This window comes from Manihot esculenta, chromosome 13 (genome assembly GCF_001659605.2).
Source record: "Manihot esculenta cultivar AM560-2 chromosome 13, M.esculenta_v8, whole genome shotgun sequence".
NCBI lineage: Eukaryota > Viridiplantae > Streptophyta > Magnoliopsida > Malpighiales > Euphorbiaceae > Manihot > Manihot esculenta.
In genome coordinates this window covers 32,218,992-32,232,789 of record NC_035173.2, presented here as the reverse complement: position 1 = coordinate 32,232,789, position 13,798 = coordinate 32,218,992, and the positions used below count along the sequence as shown (strand labels likewise).

Here is a 13,798-nt window from a genome sequence, read left to right as displayed (position 1 = left end):
TTATTGAAAAATAGTTTCCACTTTTAGAAAATATTTTCAAATATAAATAACTAGGTTTAGTTATGATATAATGATTGAATGCAGTATATTTTTCATAAACTTGGAAATTTATGAGATTGTAATTCTATTAATTTTTAATAATGTATTAATAATTTCAAAGAAAAAATATAATTAATCGTAGGATTACAATTAGATTATTGTGAATAATTCAAGATGCAATTATTAAAAATTATTATTATTATTATTATGTTTTGAATAATATTTTTATAGAAAACTTTCAGAAGACTTATATCGTTAAAAAAAAAATAATTAAAGAATGGAATTATTTTAAATAAAGCTGAAGACTATAGAAACGGGCTAACTATTGGGGGAAAAAAAGGAAAATCAGAAACAACTTTGGCCGAGGAGAATAATAAGCTAAAACTGGGTGGTGATTTTTGTAAAACCCCAAAATTTTTTGCTAATTCGGTTATTTTATGTTGTATTCTCTCTGGTCAGCTCAGGTACTGGTTTCCTCCTCCTTCTTCATCTTCTTCTGTTCTTCTGATTTCATCTATCTAGAATTTCTCATTTACATACGTTTATTGCTTTGCCGTCTACAGAATCAAGTATGAAAAAAAAATGTTGAATATTTTATTATTATTATTATTAGTAAAATTCGTTCTCTCTCGATGGGTATGTGTTTAATTTAGATAAGCAACTAAAATGTAATGGTCTATTATTCTATACACTGAAGTAAACTAGAACTGATATATGTATCATTGTGATTGGTTTTTAGAATCTTGCAATGAACTGATATATGTGGCTCTGTAGCAAAATTATTTGGTTTGCCGAATCAATGTGCAAGGGTTTATAATAGTTGCCTGATTATGGGTTTTGAAAGAAGTGATTTTGAGATGGTTATATGAATTTATTCAGTTGAGTATCTGCTGTATCATCTTCTGTGTAGTTGTGAAATAGGCATACAAGATGAGCATCAAATGCCCTTATTGTTTTGATGTTAGTTCTTTTAGTTCCACAATAGTTTATTTTCAATTATATAATCCTTCTAATTTTTCTTTAAAAATAATGACTGGGTTTTTTATTGGTAGCAAATAGGAATATAGTACAATGTTCAAGTAGATATCTACATTGCATGCTTTTGTTACTCTCAAATGGATTATAAAAATTGAAGGAAACTTTTAGTAAAAAAGATTAGTTATTTTTGGGTTTGTTTCCAATTTTGATTGCTTAGTATTATGTTTTCACTAAGCCATTTTTTAACTCGCCCTTTAACATTCCATAGTCAGATACCAAATTTCCTGTGGTTATTGTAAGATAGTGAGTGATTAGATACCTTAGGATAATGCCTATAAAGTGTAATCCATAGATGCTGGTTTCCATGCATATTATATTGATAACATATAAAAAATAGGACCCATTAAGATCACGACATGTGTACACGTGATTCAGAAGAGTCATGCGAACTTTTCTATCTGGTCAGACTAGGCAGTAGGAAGTCCGACCTATTGAATACGAAGAATCAAACTACCAACATCTCTGAGTTTACCAAAGTCCAGAGCCTCTTCAAAGCCTGGAGAGGATGGATAGACCTCTTCAAAACTCATATTACAATGAGGTTTTAAATGCAGACGTGGCCAATTTCAGTGATCGGAAAGAACTCACCTCTAAATAAGTCGGATAAACCAGGCACGACCTGACGAAACCAAGGTAAGGATGCTGGCCTCCTACATACTAGCCGTCTCCTTGGTACGATATCAGGATCATAAATACGTGTGTAGAAGGTACGAACTAGCTAACTCTTCATTCAGTGCTCTGTTGCTCATTATTAATATGCTGCCTAACACACCTACCAAAAAATATCCCTACTCAACCCAATGGGGACACGGTACAAAGGGTGTCAAAATAACCTAAAAGAAGGGGACATCTTCTTCTCCAAGGAAAAATCTCTCTCTCTCGCTGACACATAGAGAGAAACTCTAAAACTCATCTTCCCTCTTTCGGGAGCTTGCTCTTCTCCTCTCCGTTTTATTTCTCTCAACTCTATTAAAGGGTCTCAAGATCTGACTTGAGTATCGAAGGGTCCCCCGGTAGACCCCTGACCTTTTTTCCATATTTTGCAGACCCTTTCCTCAAGATCAATCATGGAGGGACCAATATGAAATCTCCAAAGCATCCACCCCTCATTTATTCAGTCACAAATCAACGATCAATCCATCGAATCGGGCCCCTATTCAGGTGTACTGTCACAGGCGCCTTTAACGAACTGCGCCCATGCGACACTTGACCAAGACCCTACAAGGTAATAGCCTACTAAGTTCAGCCGATTGAGGAGTCTTGCCACACTGACTGGTTTCGCCCTACCTTGGACTCATTAGGGGAGCGGCTCCAACCCCCGACCAATGTATGCAAGAATGGTAATCCCACTCACAAGGGTGCTCCTGAGCACTCTCCAACCAATCTTCACGGTAATATCTTCCCCAGCATAGTGTTGCACATCCCCAAACTTTATGAACGTGACAACTCTCCTCCACTCAAACTGTGCTTGCCTTCAAGCATGTTTGCATTTATGTTTCTCCGAAGTGACGCTCCTACACTCAAGCTATGAGCGCAACGAGCCAAAGTGGACATCCCAGTCCCATCGGAATGTAGGCTTTATCTTCCTTGCCCCACCCCTTGAGGTACCCGAGGAACTCGATCCTCACTCATACTTTTGCCCCACAACTTGTTCTGGACACCACTTTCCTGACCAGTGAGTCCGATATAGTATGTCGGTGTGTGCAATATCAATCCTTGCTCCCCTCCACCTTAGAAGCTCAACTCAACTATGCACATAGTCACTTTGCTGGGTCACCCACGCTAGGAAAGACAATGGTGTGTGCAGTATCAATCCTTGCTCCCCTCCACCTTGGAAGCTCAACTCAACTACGCACATAGTCACTTTGCTGGGTCACCCACGCTAGGAAAGACAACTCCACTCCTCTGTTATTCCAAGATCGTCAGGCGGGTTGGCAATGTGTGCCATGTGGAAGCCTACTTTTGCTCTGATACCACGTGCCACGGGCGCCTTTAACGAACTGCGCCCATGCGGCACTTAACTAGGCCCATACGAGGTTATAGTCTGCCAAGTTCAATCGATTGAGGAGTCTTGCCACACTGACTGATTTCGCTTCCCTAGCATGTGTTGCACATCCCCAAACTTTATGGATGTGACAACTCTCCTCCACTCAAATCATGTTTGCCCTTGAGCATGTCTGCTTTTAAGCATATTATGTTTGATCCCAATAGTGTTTCTCCGAAGTGACGCTTCTCCACTCAAGCTACCAGTGCAACGAGCCAAAGGGGAAGTCTCAGTCCCTTCGGAACGCAGGCGTTATCTGCCTTACCCCACCCCTTGAGGCACCCAAGGAACCCAATCCTCACTCATACTTTTGCCCAGCAACTTGCTCTGGACACCACTTTCCTGACCAGTGAGTCCGATATAGCACCGGTGCGCACAACATCAATCCTTACTCCCCTTCACCTTGGTATTTATGAAAATCGAACAGGTCGGAACCGAATAGAATCGAACCGGTCTGATTCGATTCGGTTTGGTTTGAATTTTTAATAAAAGTTTTACTATTTACACCTTATTTTTAGTATTTTACAATTTAATTGAAATATTTTAATTTTGATTATGATCTAATATCTCTATATCATTAAAAATAATATACTATTATCACAAATCGATTCGGTTCAATTTTTTTTATTTTTTTCTAATCAAAACTGAACCGAAAATTTTTAAATTAAAAACCGAACCGAAATGAAATGAATAAAAAATCGAACCAAATTTTCGAATTAATTTGGTTTGATCGGTTTTTTCAGTTTAAACCGAATACTGCTCACCCCTACTTGAGGCAACCAAGGAACTCGATCCTCACTCATACTTTTGCCCCGTAATTTGATTTGGACACCACTTTCCTGACCAGTGAGTCTGATATAGCACCTCGGTGTGCAGCATCAATCCTTCCTCCCCTTCACCTTGGAAGCTCAACTCAACTACGCACCTAGTCATTCTGCTGGGTCACCCACGCTAGGAAAGACAACTCCTCCACTCCTCTATTCTTCCAGGATCGTTAGGTGGGTTGGCAATGCGTACCATGCGGAAGCCCACCTTCACTCTGGTACTATTTATCATGGGCGCCTTTAACGAACTGTACCCATGCAGCACTTGACTAGCCCCATACAAGGTTATAGCCTACCAAGTTTAGCCGATTGAGGAGTCTTGTCACGCTGACTGGTTTTGCCTTGCCTTGGGCTCATCAGGGGAGCGGCTCCAACTTCCGACCAGTGTATGCAGGAATGGTAATCCCACACACAAGGGTCCGCCTGAGCACTCCCCAAACAATCTTTATGGCAACATCTTCCCCAGTATGGTGTTGCACATTTTCAAACTTTATGGACGTAACAGTACGCATCTGGCCATCCCGCCGAATCTCGCATCATCAAGTAGTGTTGTATGTGGGAACAAAGGAGACTATTCTGCCGCCGGAGTTTCCATTGAGATCTACATGGAAAATCAAGAAAAACTAATAACCAAACAACTAGAAAGACCGAAGGGAAGAGAGATGGTGAAAGACCCAAAAATCACCAACTGCATTTAAAAGCAAAAATTAGATAGAGGAAGATGTTGATATAAGAAGAAGAGCAACACAAGAGCGATTCACCAATCATGGAAGAGAGGTGACGTGTACGAGTTACCTAATTTGTACAATTACTTTTTAGCTCAAAGTATTTTTGCTATCATAAACTAGTTATAAAATTTACAATCTTAGACGAAAGCCCTGTGTATATGAACCTGAACATGATAGTATACTGAAGTAGCTTAAAAAGCCATCGGTGATTAATATTAGCATGAATACACTGAGAAAAGGATTATTTGTTTAAGCATGTTGCTATGTGATGTGGAAACTGTGAAATGATTTATGCATGAGAAACATTATTTATTGGATTCTTTGAATCGTATGAGATGATGTAGTTGGTCAAAATTAATATCTGAATTCATTTGAAATGTGAACTTAAGTATCTTGCATGCCACAATATTCTTTGATCAATATTATTCAATCAACAATGAGCATTCTCGTTACATATACTTTGTACAAGCTTTTATTTTGCAGATAAATTTTAAAAGTAAGAGCAAGGCTAATAAGCCTGGAAGCCACGACCACAAAATGAAGAAAAACCTAACTACGGTAGGTTCCGGCCTCGGAAAATAGACCTCTGGCACCAGATAAGCCGAGTTGAGGAAATGGAGACCCCAACCACAGCAGATGCCAGCCTCGGAAATAGACTTCTGGCACCACTAAACTGAGTTGAAGAAGTGAAGACCCCAACTATAGCAGGTATAGGCCTCGAAAATAGACCCCTAGCACCACTAAGCCGAGTTGAGGAAGTGAAGACCCCAACCACGGTAGGTGCCGGCCTCGAAAATAGACCCCTGGCACCACTAAGCTGAGTTAAGGAAGTGAAGATCCTAACCGCAACAGGTGTCGAGCTTGGAAATAGACCCTTGGCACCACTAAGCCGAGTTGAGGAAGTGAAGATCCCAATCACGACAGGTGCCGGGCTCGGAAATAGACCCCTGGCACCACTAAGCTGAGTTGAGAAAGTGAAGATCCTAACCGTGGCAGGTGTCGGCCTTGAAAATAGAACTCTGACACCACTAAGCCGATTTGAGGACCCAACAAAGAAAAAAGCCCAACCACGGCAGGTGCCGGCCTCAGAAATAGACCCCTGACACCAATAAGTCGAGTTGAGGAATGAAATGAAGAAGCCCAACCATGGCAGGTGCCAGTCTCGGAAATAGACCCCCTGACACCAATAAGTCGAATTGAGGGAATCAAATGAAGAAACCCAAACACGGCAGGTGCCGGCCTTGGAAATAGACCCTGGCACCACTAAGCCAAGTTGAGGCTCAACTAATGAAGAAGTCAAACCACGGCAGGTGCCGGTTTCGGAAATAGACCTCTGGCATCACTAAGTCGAGTTGAGGAATTAAATGAAGAAGATCCAACCGCGGCAGGTGTCGGCCTCAAAAATTGACCCTTGGTACCAGGTAAGCCGAGTTGAGGAACAAAATAAAAGAAAAGTCCAACCAGTGCGGAAGATGCTTGAGAGAAAAAAGCCCAGGAAGCGCTTAAAGGCAAAATGTCCGGAAGATACAAAGAGCCAAAGAGCTCAGATGAATAATCGAAGCTAAAAAGTCCAGAATAATGCTTAAAGGCAAATAGCCTAAGAAATGCTTAAGGGCAAAAATGCTCGAAAGCGGATTCAAGACTAAATGCTGGGAAGAAACGCAAGAGCGAAATGCTGGAAGTGGATTCCCTTCGGCTCATAAATAACCCTCAAAGAAGGGTAAGGCATGAAAGAAGAATCAGGGCTAAAAGCTCAGAAAACGGTTAAGGGAAAAAGCCCGAAAGAAGCACAAGAGCAAAAATGCTCGGATCAGGGCTAGAAGTCCGGAAAATGCTTAAGAGCAAAAGCTTGGAAGAAGTGCGAGAGCAAAAACGCTCAAAAGTACAAAATCCCAAAAGATAATAGAGAGCTAAAGTGCTCAGATAAAGAATCAGGGCTAAGTGTCTGGAAGATGCTTAAAGAGTAAAATGTTCGGAAAAAGTCTCAGGGCTAAGAGCCCGAAAGCAACTCAAAAGCAAAAATGCTTGGAGGCAAACTAATGACAAAAGAGTCCGGAAGAAATGCAAGAACAAAATGCTCGAAAGCAGATTCAGGGTTAAGTGCCCAAAGGAAGCACGAGAGCAGAAATGTCCGAAAGAAAACTCAGGGCTAAATGCCCATAATAAATACAAGAGCAAAAATGCTTAGAACAAGAATCAAAACTAAAGAGTTTGGAGTAATATAGAGAGTTCGGATGAACGTTCACGACTAAAGAGTCCGAAAGAGCTAAAATGCTCGTAAAGCTAACCAACTGAAACGCTCATTAAAAAGACCTAGGGCTTAAAGCCCGTAAAATGCTTCAGAGCAAAATGCTCGGAAGAAGATCCAAAAAGATAGACCAATAAGGTCAGGTCAGAAAGGCAAGGCTGGAAAGGCAGACCATCGAGATTAGACCTTCTAAAAGGAAAACTACCAAGGTCAGACTTTTCATGAAGAAGACCACCGAGATTGGATCTCCCAAAGGGAAGATTATCAAGATGTGAAATTTGCTCTCTTGATTCGATCTATGTTAAGTTGATCCATTCAACTTATTGTACTTCCCTTCGAAATGCATAAGCGTCTACTAAATAAATAGATGGCGCCGAGTTAGCAGGTCGAGTTCCCTTCTTCGACAGTCATAAATAACCATTGGAGTAGCGAAAGGGCAACTGATAGAATAGGACCCATTAAAATTATGACACGTGTACACGTGATTCAGAAGGATCGTGCGAACCTTTCCATTTAGTTGGACCGGGCAGTAGGAAGCCCGATCTATTGAGTATGAAAAATCAGATTACCAATACCTCTGAGTTTACCAAAGCTCGGAACAGACAGACTGGCCTCTTCAATGAGACTTTTAATGTAGACGTGACCGACCTCAGTGACCGGAAAGAACTCACCTCTATATAGATCGATGAACCAGACACAATTTGACAAAGCCAGGGTAAGGATGCTGATTTTCTATGCACTAGTTGTCTCCTTGATATGGTACTAGATCATAAATGCGCGTGCAGAATGTAAGAACTAGCTAGCTCTGCATTCATTGTCTAGTCGCTCATCATTAATGTGCCGCTTGACACACCTGTCAAAAAGTATCCCTGCCTAATCCGACGGAGACACGACACAAAGGGCGTTAGAATAATCAGAGATATATATATCACTGAACTAACCCAAAAGAAAGAGACATTCTCTAAGAAAAAAACCCTCTCTCTCTGACACACAGAGAGAAACTCTAAAACCCATCCTTCCTCTCTCGGGAGCTTACTCTTCTCTTCTTTTCTCCTCTCTGTTTTATTTCTCTCAACACTATTAAAGGGTCCCAATCTGAGTTATGCATCGGAGGGTCTTCACCTTGGGCACCCTAGTGGACTCCTAACATTTTTCTCATATTTTGTAGTCCCTTTCCTCAAGATCAGCCATGGAGGGACCCATATAAAATTTCAAAAGTATCCACCCCTCATCAGTTCAGTCATGGACCAACAATCGATTCATTGAATTAGGCCCCTGGCCACCCTGCCGGATCTCGCATCATATCGATTCATTGAATTAGGCACCTGGCCACCCTGCCGGATCTCGCATTATCAGATATATAAGCATTAATATGTGCCTTTGCATTTGTTCAGTGTTTTGGTTCAAAGAAGCTCCCTGTGGATACTTACTAATTTGTTGCCTTTTTCTTTTCTTTTCCTTTTTTCCTTTGGTGGTGCAATTTGTGATTTTTTTTTTTTTTGGGTGATGCAGGTGTGATGGAAATATCATTGTTGAGAACACTTCTCAATAACATCTCCTCTTTTTTATGTTTATCATCAGTTGAAAACTTCAGCTCCAACCTAGTGCAGAAGTATTGCCAGAAGGCAAAAGAGATATTGAAGTTGTTGAAGCCAATACTTTGTGCTTTTGTTGATTTTGAAATAGCTTCTGATGAAGTGCTTGATAATATATTTCGTGAATTGTGCGAATCTGTTGATGAACTGAGGGAACTCTTCGAAAACTGGCAACCATTGTCAAGTAAAGTTTATTTTGTAAGTTCCAAGATTTTGATAGCTAATTTGTGTTGCTTATATATTTTGAGGGAAAGCAGATCATGCTTATGAGGTGATATATTTTCCCTTTCATGTGAGAACTATCGTTTACATTTTCTTTTTAATGTCAGCATTAACATCTTCTGAACAAGTGCTTAAAAAGGGGGTGGTGTGTTCTTTTCATGCTTATCAGTCTTTTGTATAAGGGGAGACTTCTGTATGTACCATGGCCCATTTTTTTGCTCCCCCTGACTCCCTTTTAAGAAATATAATGAAAGGACTTGTGTGCAAATTATATGTTCTGGTCTCTGCTTTCAAATTAGGTACAACTTTTGTATCATAAGGATCATGAGGCATGACTGAGCTTTAAGCTGGCTTGGGACCAGCTATGTTTTGCTTCCAAATTAATTAGAGAACCTAAAACAGCTTAGATTAGGAGGTTTAGATTTACTCTAAAATATTTGCGGAAGTGGCCGATGTGTTATTTGTGTGGGTTAATTATTAGTGGTAGTGAAATTACCTAAGTCGTTGCTGGCGGATTAAGTCAGTGGTTCTGCTAGTGCTTAGAAATTTTACATTGCTGGAGAAGTATGCTAAACTAATGATGCGAGCAGGCTCTGAATGTGAGATCTGGTGTTGATATGGTGCTAGATGTGCTTATAATAGTGGTATGGAGTGGAAGAGGAGAGGGAATAAAAGTTGTCAGTGTGGTTTACAAATTGTTCGATTCTTGTAAGGATAACTAAATGGCTCTATGAATTACAGTGGAGTTTCTCTTTTTGTCTGGGTGGATTCTCTCCTATTTCTTTGACTGGTATGTGTAAGAACCATGGTATGCAATTTAGCTAATGAAAAGAGTGCTGCAAGTTTGCTAAAGAAAAAAAAAGTAAAATAAGTATTCTGTACTAGATTGTGATAATTTGATCTGTTTATGAGGCAGTTCATTTCTCCAATATAATTTCATGTATAAAAAAAAAAATTGAACTGAAGCACAACACTTGCAAATTCTGGTAGATGCATTTGAGAAGTAACAGGAATGGGAAAAGCTTAACTGCAAATTGGTGGAGCTCGTATAATACCATGGGATTAAAGTTTGTTCTTTCTTAACTTTTAAAATGAAAAGTTATTGCCTTAAGATTCATTGTCTAAGCATCATTCTGTCTGGCATGGATTATTCCTTAAGAAATGAAAATTTCACGGTCTTTTTAGCTCGAATACTTGATGAGCACAACTCACTAAAGAAAGGGGAAAAAGGAGGAAAGGACAATAAAATAATGCTGAATGTATGTAACCTTCCTTAAGGACAGTATTTTTAAATAATCTTTTTTCTGTTTGTCTAGGTTCTGCAAATTGAATCATTAATATCAAAGATCCGGAACTTGGGTCTGGATTTTTTTCAGCTGTTGAAGTCTTCCCGTGAACATTTCCCTGATGAATTAAGTTCATCGTCCCTTGAGGTAATTATCCTTGATTTTTTTTTACCTTTTTTCCTTTTTCTTTTTTTTAAGATTTTGCTGCTATATTGTAAATAGAGCATAAGGCTCAACTTTGTTTGGCCAATAGTTAGGCAAGGCCATGGCAGATTGTTCAATCATCAAAGAATCATGCATTTGGAGTGAGGCAGAATCAATATAAATTTTTGTCCGGACTAAATCCCTTTCATGGCAACTGACCATTGACATGACTTATTGCAGTACTGCACACTGAAAATTAAGCCAATGGGATATGAACAAACATCATCTATTGTTAGAGAAGCTATTAGGATTCAAGCGGAGAGTGTTGAATCTAGCTCTGAGATTCTGGTGAAAGTCGCAGAGAGTTTAAACTTAAGATCCAATCAAGATATTCTGATTGAAGTGGTAGCCCTTGAGAAGTTGAAGGAGAATGCTGAACAAGTGGAAAACACCATGGAACCCGAGTTATTCGATCAAATGATTTCTCTTGTCACCTGCATGCGTGATCGTCTTGTTCTGATAAAACAGTCTCAGACCAATGGCCCAGTCCCAATACCAGGTGATTTTTGCTGTCCTCTTTCTCTTGAATTGATGAGTGATCCAGTGATTGTGGCATCTGGGCAAACCTATGAGCGAGCATTCATTAAAAATTGGATTGAACTTGGGCTCACTGTATGCCCAAAGACAAGGCAGACTCTTGATCGCTCCAATCTGATACCTAATTACACTGTAAAGGCTTTAATTGCAAATTGGTGCGAGTCCAACAATGTGAAGCCGTGTGATCCTGTAAAGTCATTGAGCTTCAATCAGCCCTCACCTCTCCTTGTACATGCTGAGTCTGGTGCCATATCCAGGGATTCACATGTTTTTCCTCAATCCAGGGGCGACGAACCGATGTCACCTGAGTCAACTCAGTCTACTGGTTCTCCTAGAATGAATTGGATCTCTTCTAGTGGGATTTGTCAAGAGGGAACTTCTCCACTTCATCCCTGTTCTACATCTGAGAATTCCTTATTAGGTGTAGTAGAAAACAAACTGGGTTTGGACATGATAATATCACTAACAAGTTCTGAGGAAAGGTCGGCTAACTTGGATGAAAGGAGCGTGGATTCAATTGTCTACCATCCTGTATCACCATCTAGGAAGCAAGTTTTGAATGCTGTTAGAGCTGATGGACCAATAACTCAGAACCACCATAGAAATGCTTCAGCCTCCAGTGCAATTGCTAATGGAAATTTTCCTCAAGGAGTACATGCAGATGCTAATGAGTGTTCAGCTATGTCAAACCATCTTGCTCCCTGCACTAGTGATACTTCAGGTGAAATAGAAACAGAGCCTGTTGAAATAGAAACAGAGCCACAGGCTTCTACTACTTTGAACACCCCTCATAGAGAACCTGAGTTCTCACCCCGTGTGGTTGAGACACGATCTCGAAGTCAAACAATCTGGCGGCAGCCGATAGATAGGCTTGTTCCAAGAGTAGTTTCTTCTTCTGCTGTGGGAACAAGAGCTAATCTTTCTGGTGTTGAAACCAATGTTCGGAAGCTGGTTGAGGACTTGAAGAGCAATTCAGTTGATTCTCAAAGAGAGGCAACGGCTGAACTCAGGACACTTGCTAAACACAACACGGACAATAGGATTGTTATAGCAAACTGTGGAGCCATTAACTTGTTAGTTAACTTGCTTCGATCAACTGACATGAAAATTCAAGAAAATGCTGTCACAGCACTCCTTAACTTGTCAATTAATGATAACAACAAAACAGCAATTACCAATGTTGATGCTATTGAACCTCTTATTCATGTTCTAGAAACAGGAGCTCCGGAGGCAAAGGAGAATTCAGCTGCTACTCTGTTTAGCCTATCGGTAATCGAGGATAACAAGGTCAGGATAGGACGGTCTGGGGCTGTGAGACCTCTGGTTGATTTGTTGGGGAATGGAAGACCGCGGGGAAAGAAGGATGCAGCCGCAGCTTTGTTTAATTTGTCAATACTTCATGAAAACAAAGCCCAAATTGTGCAAGCTGGTGCTGTTAAGCACCTTGTGGAGTTGATGGACCCAGCAGCTGGGATGGTTGACAAAGCAGTTGCTGTTTTGGCTAATCTTGCTACAATTCCTGATGGAAGGAGTGCAATTGATCAAGAGGGTGGGATCCCTTTTCTGGTTGAGATTGTTGAGTTGGGTTCTGCAAGAGGGAAGGAAAATGCTGCTGCTGCACTTTGGCAGCTTTGCATAAATGATAAGAAGTTTTGCTACATTGTGCTCCAAGAAGGTGCTGTACCGCCATTAGTGGCTTTATCGCGGTTCGGCACCCCAAGGGCTAAAGAAAAGGTATACTGTCTGATTATGGTTTTCCATTCTTTTTCTCTTTTCTTTTAGCTCCCATTGAAAAGGTAATAATAAGGGATTTTTTGGTTGTTGGTTGCTTACAGGCTCGGTCATTGCTTCAGTTCCTCAGAATCCAGCGACATGGCAATGGTAGGGAATGAGTTTTTTGCTTTTTAAGACTAACCAGCCATTGCCATGAGAGGTTTTGATTGGAGTTCTATACAGTGTATATGCATATTAAGGTTTTGCTGCCTGAATTTTACATTATTTGTAGAGGAAAATTTATTTGTAGAGAACATGATTGATTCATCTTGTGAAAATTCCTTTTTACTGGTGAACTAGTTGTTTTGCCCCGCGTTATGCGGTTATTTATTAATTTATTTTAGTAACATAATTTAATATTTAATTTTTATATTTTAAAAACTTTGTTAATGATTAATTTTAATCATATTATAATTATAAAAACAGGTTTAAAAATAATTTATAGTTTTATTTTCTTTGTGATGAATAATTTTTTATTTATTTCGTTTATGATATTAAAGCAATCTAATTTGGAATAAATAAGAGATACAATATGATCTTTCTTAAAAGTGGCTTTTTAAATTGAAGTATAAATATTAATCTTGATTAATTTATTATAAATATAATTAATCAAACTCTATTAAGGGCTTTTATGAAAAATCTCCCAATTAATCTATGGTTTTAATATAGGCAACTACCATTGACAATGCTAGAAAAAAAAAATTTACATTTTCTATTGTATGAAATATAGTAAAGTATAAGTAATTTAATAATTTAACAAAAATAATAATAAATTACTAAATTTATTAATTATTTTAAAGGAGATTTACAATTTAATTTTTAGTTTATATTATTATTTATAAGTTATTACTTCTATTTTCAAAAAACTCATTAAACATTTTTATTTTTTATTTTTATTTTTATTTTTATTTTTATTTTTATTAACAGGAGTATTGAATAAAAAAATTTTAATATTTATAATAATTTATATTTATATCTTTTAAATTTTGAATGATAAAATTAAATCTTTTCAATTTGTTATAAGTAAAATGATAAATTATAATATAATTTTTAAAATTTTATTTAAATAATAAAATAATTCTTAAATACATAACTATATCAATTTTTATTAATTTTATTATTCACATCCTATTTTCACCTTTATATAGTAAATATTAATAAAAAAATTTAAAATATAAAAAATAAAACTTTACTATTTAAATATATAATATTTTATTTTATTTATAATATTATTAATTTGAAGTACACATTTTCAAATAT

At 38.5% G+C, this 13,798-nt stretch overlaps 1 protein-coding gene across 5 annotated transcripts; it reads left to right on the top strand.

Annotated features, from left to right (window-relative positions):
• The first annotated feature begins 368 nt into the window (after positions 1-368).
• On the top strand, positions 369-12,851 carry LOC110629905 (U-box domain-containing protein 4). Of its 5 annotated transcripts, none has more exons than XM_021777109.2 (5): positions 369-503; positions 8,434-8,714; positions 10,055-10,171; positions 10,409-12,499; positions 12,601-12,851. In XM_021777109.2, exons 2-5 carry the CDS (start codon positions 8,439-8,441, stop codon positions 12,655-12,657), a joined length of 2,541 nt encoding a protein of 846 aa, XP_021632801.1. In that variant the 5' UTR covers positions 369-503; positions 8,434-8,438; the 3' UTR covers positions 12,658-12,851. The 5 variants fall into 5 exon arrangements, with proteins under 5 accessions (XP_021632801.1, XP_021632803.1, XP_021632804.1 ...); XM_021777111.2 differs by lacking the exon at positions 369-503 and adding an exon at positions 510-608; XM_021777112.2 differs by lacking the exon at positions 369-503 and adding an exon at positions 630-1,784.
• Positions 12,852-13,798: the final 947 nt, after the last annotated feature.

Excerpts from the sequence above, each read along its gene's own strand:
- LOC110629905 (XM_021777109.2), top strand. The coding sequence starts at position 8,439 with ATGGAAATATCATTGTTGAGAACACTTCTCAATAACATCTCCTCTTTT. Across the intron at positions 8,715-10,054 it reads TGTCAAGTAAAGTTTATTTT|GTTCTGCAAATTGAATCATT; the intron begins GTAAGTTCCAAG and ends CTGTTTGTCTAG. Across the intron at positions 10,172-10,408 it reads TAAGTTCATCGTCCCTTGAG|TACTGCACACTGAAAATTAA; the intron begins GTAATTATCCTT and ends GACTTATTGCAG.